Source organism: Nicotiana tomentosiformis, chromosome 10 (assembly GCF_000390325.3).
Source record: "Nicotiana tomentosiformis chromosome 10, ASM39032v3, whole genome shotgun sequence".
NCBI classification, from domain to species: Eukaryota; Viridiplantae; Streptophyta; class Magnoliopsida; order Solanales; family Solanaceae; genus Nicotiana; species Nicotiana tomentosiformis.
Genome location: NC_090821.1, coordinates 7,999,894 through 8,008,674, shown reverse-complemented (window position 1 = coordinate 8,008,674; position 8,781 = coordinate 7,999,894). Strand labels below are relative to the sequence as shown.

At 45.8% G+C, this 8,781-nt stretch overlaps 1 protein-coding gene across 1 annotated transcript; it reads left to right on the top strand.

The window, feature by feature from the left end:
• The first annotated feature begins 2,468 nt into the window (after positions 1 to 2,468).
• LOC138899721 (uncharacterized) lies at positions 2,469 to 4,219 on the top strand. Its single transcript, XM_070186412.1, has 3 exons — positions 2,469 to 2,776; positions 2,855 to 3,300; positions 3,549 to 4,219. The coding sequence occupies exons 1-3, from the start codon at positions 2,469 to 2,471 to the stop codon at positions 4,217 to 4,219; spliced, it is 1,425 nt and encodes a 474-aa protein (XP_070042513.1).
• The last annotated feature ends 4,562 nt before the right edge of the window (positions 4,220 to 8,781 follow it).

Below are 8,781 nucleotides of genomic sequence, written 5' to 3'. Positions count from 1 at the left end.
GCCCCGGGGGCCCCGAGTATCAATCAGATGAGGCTCGGACCAATTTGGGAGCTTGGAGCAACAGCTGAAGCTCCCAGATCTGTCATAATCACACATGCGCTTGGTTAGCCGCAGGTGCAGGCTCGCAAGTGCGAGCGACGAGCTGTATAAGTGAGAATTGGAGGGCAGCCCAGAATCTGCAGATGCGGAAGATTGGTTGCACCTGCGTGAGTGCAGGTGCGAGAGACATGGTCGTAGGTGCGGCTAGGCCCGTAAAAGCGGCCCTTCTTGTCTGCAGATGCGAAGCCTGACCAACTGAGGGAAAAGCGCACCTTCGAGGCATTTGCCGTAGGTGCGGGATCGCAGGTGCAGCCCAAAACACCGCATGTGCGAAAGTCGCTGGGCAGTGAGGGCTCATTTAATACGGACTTAGGCCATTTTTATCACATTTTCTCTCACTCTTGGGCGATTTGAGAGTTTTGAAGGAGGGGATTTCGACCTAGCTTTGTGAGTTAAGTAATTTCTACTTAATGTGAGTTAAATACATAGTTTATGGGTAGATTATAACATGTAAATTAAGGAAAAGCACGAGTTTAGGTGAAAACCTAGGTTTTTGATAAAACAAAATGAGATTTAACCACGAAATATGTTATGGAATTCAGTAAAAATCATATATTCATGTTCCTAAGGTTATGGGTAACAACCTTCTTTAAACATTTTCGGAATCTGAGCATGTGGGCTCGGGGGTAAATTATAAGAATCTTGCAATTTAGGTTGGGTAATCACTTAAATTGTGGAATTATGAACCTTTGAGCATAGATTGATTAGTTTATGTAATGTTTGACTAGCTTCGGGTCGTTTGGCATCAAATTTGGAGGTTATAGCACGTTCTTGAATTGGGAAGTAGGCTTTGAGACGAGGTAAGTCTCCTTTCTAAACTTGTAAGAGGGAATTAACCCCATAGGTGAATTAAATAAATGTTTGTACCAAATTGTGGGGGCTACGTACGTACGAGGTGATGAGTCCATACGTAGCTACTATTATACTATTGTCCGGGTAGTCTAGGACCCGTATCATGCTACACTTGGAATGTTTGTGCCCTTACTTGCTAATATAATCACTTAGTCATGATAGAAATTGATAAAAGAATTGTATAAATTTAAATTCACTTACTTGAAGATTTGTATGAGATACTTGACTGTAAATGAGAAACTTGTATTTTCTTGAAAAATAATTATTATTTGCGGATCGGGCCGAGCGCCTCGGTAGTAAATAGAAGCATCTATGGTTTGCGTCGTTCGACCCTCCGACAGTGCACAGTTTGAATTTTTTTTGGATCAGGCCGTACGACCTCGGCATAATTGCGCATGCTAATTATTTGAAAATTCTCCATGATTTATTCTGGTCAAAGGCCTTGAAATGTAAGTTGCTAAATGGTATTACTGAAATTTAAGTTATAATTATGAAAGAAGGACTTATCTCTTCCTGTTGTTGAACTGACAGTATCATTCATGATATCCATGCTTAGTATAATGCTTTAATTACATTATTATTGGCCTAGTAAGTGTCAAGTCGACCCCTCGTACTTACTGGGTACATATTGTTTATGTACTCATACTACTCTTCTGTACTTAATTGTACAGGATCTGAGGCTGGTGCATCTAGTTACCCGCCCCGCGCGCATACTTGACGGTGAGCTGTCCCTTCTAAGTCATTCAGCCGCATACCGGAGTTTCTCTTTTGTGTTCATCTGTCTATTCTATTTCAGACAGTAGGATAGTCATCTTTTGTATTTTATACTAGTTTTCCACATACTTGTGACACCAGATCTTGGCACGCATTAGTAGACTTTGATTTTCAGTTTGGGTTGTAATTCAATAGTTATAACTGTTTTTATATGTTTCCGTTTGTTTGCCTTAAAAATCCTTTATTTACCCAATATTTTAAAAATAAGTAAAACTAAATGGGAAATCATTAAGTTGTTCATTGTTGGCTTGTCCAGCAACGGTGTTGGACGCCATCACGGCTTGACATGGAGTTGGGTTATGACAACATAGTATCACAACACTAGGTTTACGTAGGTCTCACAAGTTATGGGCATGCCTAGTAGAGTCTTGCGGATCAGTGCGGAGACGTCCATACTTATCTTCGAGAGACTATGGGGTGTTAGGAAACTTCTCATTATTCATATCCTGTCAGGTAATTGACGATATACTAAACTTCCTTCTTCTATTCTCTCATAGATGGTGAGGACGGGCACGGCGGAGGTTCCAGACCCAAGAGGAGCTGCTTCCACCATTGCTAGTGGGCGAGGCAAATGCCGGGGGAGGGCACCGGCATAAGGTAGGGGACGAGGGAGTCCCAGAGCTACCCCAGTAGAACCACCAGCGGATCTAGTGGAGGATTCCATTATTGAGGTACAGGGCAAGGTGCCTGCCGCAGAGCCAGCCACGATAGATTTCATGACATCACCGGGCTTTCAGGAGGTCATGGGTTGTATGATGCAGTTCATGGACACCATGACTCAGGCTGGTTTATTTCCAGCAGACCCAGCCACATCTCAGGTAGGAGGGGGAGCACAGACCCCTACTTCTCAGGCTCCTGGGCACGTAGCTACGGTATATCATACTCTGGGTGCACTACCCGATGGCGGAGCCCAAACAGTTGCGGCGGCTGCACCTGAGCCTAGACCGACTGCGGACGGCGATACACAGAAGTTATTGGACAGATGCACTAGGTTACACCCTCCTGTCTTAGGGGCTGAGCATCATGAGGATGCCCAAGATTTCATTGATAGGTGCAGGGACAGACTGCACAACATGAGGATGCTGGAGTCTCATGGGGTTGACTTCACTACTTTCCAGCTGGAGGGCAGGGCCCGTAGATGGTGGCAGTCTTACCTTCTTGGCAGACCAGCAGGTTCTCCTCCCATGACTTGGAGCCAGTTCACACAGCTTTTCCTGGATAGATATACTCCACCCTCCGAGAGGGAAGAGTTGTGGTATCAGTTTGAGCAGCTTGAGCAGGGTCAGATATTAGTGACCGACTATGAGGCGAGGTTTTTTGAGTTGTCTCACCATGCACTGATGATACTTCCTACGGATGTAGAGAGAGTGCAGAGGTTTATTGCGGGGCTGCACTCCGGTATTAGGGCCAATATGGCCCGAGAGGTTGAGATTGGGACTTCTTATCAGCTGGTAGTGGAGATTACTCGGAGGATTGAGGGCTACCATCAGAAAGAGAGAGAGAGAGAGCAGACGCAGCAGGGCAAGAGGGCCCATTTCTCTAGAGAGTTTAGAGGTGCCCCGGCTAGAGGCAGAGGTCAGTTTGGGAGGGGTTAGCCTAGCAGGCCCCCATATTTATCACCGCCACATCCTCGAGGTGCTCCAGCGCGCCCCTATTTTCGCACCACACCAGAGAGTTCTTACCACCCACTAGCCCTCCAGGGTTCTTCCAGTGGGTACTCAGGTCACCAGGGTTCTTCCAGCTCCTATGTTAGTGCCATGCCGGAGAGTTCATACTGCTCACCGGTTATCCATGGTTCTTGAAGTGGGTCTACATTCCATCAGGATCAGACATCAGGGCAGCATATCGGCACACCGAGGGGCTGTTTCGAGTGCAGAGATCTCGGTCACATAAGGAGATTCTGCCCCAGGTTTCAGGACAAGGCAGTGCAGTAGGGCCAGCAGCCCATGATTTTAGCACCGACTATCTACCGCCCAGAGGCGGAGGGCAGGCTAGTAGGGACCGTCCTAGAGGTGGAGGCCAGGCATGGGGAGGCCAGTCAACTACTATTCAGTCAGGCGGGGGCCAGCCCGCCGGCGCTCCAGCCAAATTCTATGCTTCTCCGGCCAGACCAGATGCATTGGCCTCAGATGTCATGATCACAAGTATTATTTCTGTAGACGGTAGGTATGCTTCGGTATTATTTGATCCAGGGTCTACCTACTCATATGTGTCATCCCTGTTTGCTCATTTTCTGGATAATCCTCGTGACTCCTTGGGTAATCCTCTTTATGTGTCCACTCTTGTAGGCGATTCTATGATTGTGGATCAGATCTACCGATCCTGTGTGGTCATATTCTGTGGTTACGAGACTAGGGCGGACCTTCTTCTACTTGATATGATCGACTTTGAGGTCATCCTAGGCATGGTCTGGTTATCTCCATACCACGACGTCCTTGATTGTCATTACAAGACTATTACCTTAGCGATGCCAGAATTATCAAGATTGGACTAGAAGGGTTCCTCGGTTAGTACAGCTAGTCGGGTCATCTCTTTTCTAAAGGCTCGACATATGGTCGAGAAGGGTTGTTTGGCTTGTTTGCCTTATGTTCGGGACACCACCGCAGAGTCTTCGACGATTGATTCAGTGCCAGTAGTCTGGGAGTTCGCCGATGTGTTTCCTTCTGACCTTCCAGGTATGCCGCCATATCATGATATTGATTTGGCTCCAGGAACCCAGCCTATATTTATCCCACCGTACCGTATGGAACCGAAAGAATTGAAGAAGTTGGAGGAACAACTTGAGAAGTTGTTAGAAAAGGGGTTTGTGAGACCAAGTGTATCACCTTGGGTGCACCAGTGTTATTTGTGAAGAAGAAATATGGGACTATGCGGATGTCCATTGATTACCGCCAGTTGAACAACGTTACCATCAAGAACAAGTACCCGTTGCCGTATATCGATAATCTGTTCGACGAGTTGCAGGGTGCTAGGGTCTTTTCTAAGATTGACTTTAGATCGGGGTACCATTAGTTGAATATTCGGGACTCAGATGTTCCGAAGACTGCCTTCCATACCAAATATGGTCACTATGAGTTTCTAGTGATGTCCTTCGGCTTGACTAATGCCCAGCGGCGTTCATGGATTTGATGAACAAAGTGTTTAGGCCTTATATTGATTCCTTTGTTATTGTCTTCATTGATGACATCTTGATTTACTCACGTAGCCGGGGGGCACGAGCAATATTTGAGAGTGGTACTTCAGACATTGCGAGAGCATGAGCTATATGCTAAGTTCTCCAAATGTGAGTTTTGGCTAGAGTCTGTGGCATTATTAGGGCATGTTGTATCAAAAGAGGGTATTAAAGTGGATCCCAAGAAGATTGAGGCAGTTAAGAGTTGGCCTCGTCCTACTTTGGCGGCTGAGATCAGGGGTTTCTTGGGGTTAGCAGGCTATTATCACCGATTTTTGGAGGGCTTTTCATCCATTGCAGCACCTATGACTAGATTGACCTAGAAGGATGCTCTGTGCTTTTGGTCCGATGATTATGAGGTGAGCTTCCAAAAGCTCAAGACAGCTTTGACTACAGCACTGGTTCTAGTATTGCCTTCCGGCTCGGGGATGTATATGGTATATTGCGATGCTTCACGCGTTGGCTTGGGTTTTGTATTGATGCAGGAGGGGCGGGTTATTGCATATGCTTCGCGTTAGCTGAAGATTCATGAGAAGAATTACCCTGTGCATGATCTAGAGTTAGCCACAATTGTTCATTCTCTTAAGATATGGAGGCACTATCTGTATGGAGTGTCATGTGAGGTCCATACTAATCATCGCAGCTTACAGCATTTGTTCAAGGGAAGGGATCTCCATTTTAGGTAGCGTAGATGGCTCGGGTTACTAAAGGATTATGACATCACCATTCTTTATCATCTGGGCAAGGCAAATGTAGTCGCGGATGCCTTAAGCAGGAAGGCAGAGAGTATGGGTAGCTTGGCATTTATTTCAGCGGAGGAGAGGCCACTAGCTCTGGATATTCAGTCCTTGGCTAACTGATGTGTGAGGTTGGATATTTTAAATCCCAACCGAGTTCTTGCATATGTTGTTGCTCAGTCTTCATTATTGGGGCAGATCAAGGCCCGACAATTTGATGATCGCACTTGAAAATTCTTAGAGAGACAGTACTTCAGGGTGGTGCTAAAGAAGTTTTTATTGGCGAGGATGGTGTTCTACGACTCCAGGGTCGTCTATGTGTTCCTAATGCTGATGGATTGAGGGAGAGGATTCTATAGGAGGCACATATTTCTCGATATTCTATTCACCCAGGTGCTACGAAGATGTATCGTGACCTGAGACAGCATTATTGGTGGCGGCGGATGAAGAAAAACATAGTGGAGTATGTAGCTAGGTGTCTAAATTGCAAGCAGGTCAAGTATGAGCACCAAAGGCCAGGTGGCCTACTTCAGCAGATGACTATACCTGAGTGGAAATGGGAGCGCATCACTATGGACTTTGTAGTTGGATTGCCGCGGACCTTGCAGAAGGTTGATGCAGTTTGGGTCATTGTCGACAGATTGACCAAGTCGGCACATTTCATTCGGCTGCATGGTGTGCCTGTTTCCATCATATCAGATAGAGGCCCTCAGTTCACTTCACATTTCTGAAGAGCCGCATTGAGTGAGTTGGGGACCCATATAGAGCTCAGCACAGCGTTTCATCCATAGACCGACGGGCAGTCAGAGTGGACAGTTCAGATATTGGAGGACATGTTGAGATCATGTGTGATTGACTTTGGGGAACAGTGGGATCCGTTCTTGCCTTTGGTTGAGTTTGCTTACAACAACAGTTATCAGTCCAGCACCGAGATGGGCCCATTTGAGGCTTTATGTGGTTGGCGATGTCGTTCTTCCATCGGGTGGTTTGAGCCTGGCGAGGCTAGGTTATATGGTACTGATCTGGTAAAGGATGCCTTGGAAGAGGTAAAGTTGATTCAGGAGTGACTTTACACAGCACAGTCCAGACATAAGAGTTACATTGATCAGAAGGCACGCGATGTATTATTCATGGCCGGCGAGAAGGTTCTCTTAAAAGTCTCGCCGATGAAGGGTATTATGAGATTCGGAAAGAAGGGCAAGTTGACCCCAAGGTTTATAGGCCCATTTGAGGTGTTGAGGCGAGTTGGGGAGGTTTCTTATGAGTTTGGTTTACCTCCCAGCCTATCAGGGGTTTATCCAGTATTTTACGTGTCTATGCTCCGGAGGTATCACGCCGACTTATCTCAGGTGTTAGACTTCAATACTATTCAGCTAGATGAGAGCTTGGGTTATGAGGAGGAGCCAGTTGCTATTGTTGCTAGACAGGACCGCCAGTTGAGATCCAAGAGGATTTCGACGGTAAAGGTTCAGTGAATGGGCCAACCAGTCGAGGAGGTCACCTGGGAGTCCGAGAAGGATATGCGGAGCAGATATCCACACTTGTTTAGTAATTCAGGTATGAATCTAAACACGTTCGATGACGAACATTTGTTTAAGAGGTGGAGAATATAATGACCCGACCGGTCGTTTTGCCTTCTAGAACCCTGTTTCCCTAAATAAGACTTCTCGTACTTTCTTTTACTGATTTATGACATGCGGGATGGTTGGTTCGGGATTTAGAAGAGTTTGGGTTGAAATCGGAACACTAAGTTCCTTAAGGTTGGCTTGAAAGGCCAAGTTTGACTTTGGTGAACATTTTTAGTAAACGAACATTGAATGAAGATTTGACAGTTCCAATAGGTTCGTATGATAATTCGGACTTGGTCATATATTCGGATCGGGTTTTTGGTGGCCCGAGAGCGTTTTGGCGCCTAATAGTGAAAGTTGGTTCTTGAAGGTTTTAGAAGTTCTTTAAATTTGGTTTGGATCGGGTTTTGGTGATATCGAGGCCCAAATGGAATTCTGATACCGGGAATAGTTCTGTAGTATCATTTAAGACTTGCACCCAAAATTTGGTGTCATTTCGAGCAGTAGAAGTATGTTTCGACGCATTGGAAGTAAATTGAAGAACTTGAAGTTCTTAAGTTTGATTCAATTAGTTTTAGGGTGTGATTCTTAGTTTTAATGTCATTTCGGGCATTCCGAGAGTTCGAGCGAGTCCGTTTCATGATTGTTAACTTGTTAGTATGTTCGGGTGGGGCCTCGGGGGCCCCGAGTGTCAATCGGATGAGGCTCAGACCAATTGGGAGCATAGAGCAATAACTGAAGCTCCCAAATACATCATAATCACACCTGCGCTTGGTCAGCTACAGGTGCGGGCTCGTAGGTGCGAGCGACGAGCCATATAAGCGAGAAATGGAGGGCAGCCCATAATCCGCAGATGTGGAATATTAGGTGCACCTGCGTGAGTGCAGGTGCGAGAGACATGGTCGCAGGTGTGGCTAGGCCTGCAGAAGCGGCCCTTCTTGTCCGCAGATGCGGACCCTAACCAGATGAGGGAAAAGCGCACCTGCGAGGCATTTGCTACAGGTGCGGGACTGCAGGTGCGGCCCAAAACACCGCATGTGCGAAAGTCGCTGGGCAGTGAGGGCTCATTTAATATGGACTTAGGCAATTTTTATCACATTTTCTTCACTCTTGGGCGATTTGAGAGCTTTGAAGGAGGGGATTTCGACCTAACTTTGTGAGGTAAGTAATTTCTACTTAATGTGAGTTACATACATAGTTTATGGGTAGATTATAACATGTAAATTAGGAAACATCATGGGTATAGGTTAAAACCTAGGTTTTTGATAAAAACAAATGAGATTTAACCACGAAATTTGTTATGGAATTCAGTAAAAATCATATATTCATTTTTCTAAGGTTATGGGTAACAACCTTCTTTATCATTTTCCCGAATCTGAGCATGTGGGCCCGAGGATAAATTTTAGGAATCTTGCAACTTAGGTTGGGTAATCACTTAAATGGTGGAATTATGAGCCTTTGAGCATAGATTGATTAGTTTATGTAATGTTTGACTAGCTTTGGGTCGTTTGGCATCAAATTTGGAGGTTTGAGAGCGTTCTTGAATTGGGAAGTAGGCTTTGAGACGAGGTAAGTCTCC

What these genes read in the sequence shown, in the direction of transcription:
- LOC138899721 (XM_070186412.1), top strand. Translation starts at nt 2,469, where the DNA reads ATGGGTTGTATGATGCAGTTCATGGACACCATGACTCAGGCTGGTTTA. An exon ending in GCCCAAGATTTCATTGATAG is followed by an intron (nt 2,777 to 2,854) that starts GTGCAGGGACAG and finishes GCTGGAGGGCAG; the next exon opens with GGCCCGTAGATGGTGGCAGT. An exon ending in TGCCCCGGCTAGAGGCAGAG is followed by an intron (nt 3,301 to 3,548) that starts GTCAGTTTGGGA and finishes ACATTCCATCAG; the next exon opens with GATCAGACATCAGGGCAGCA.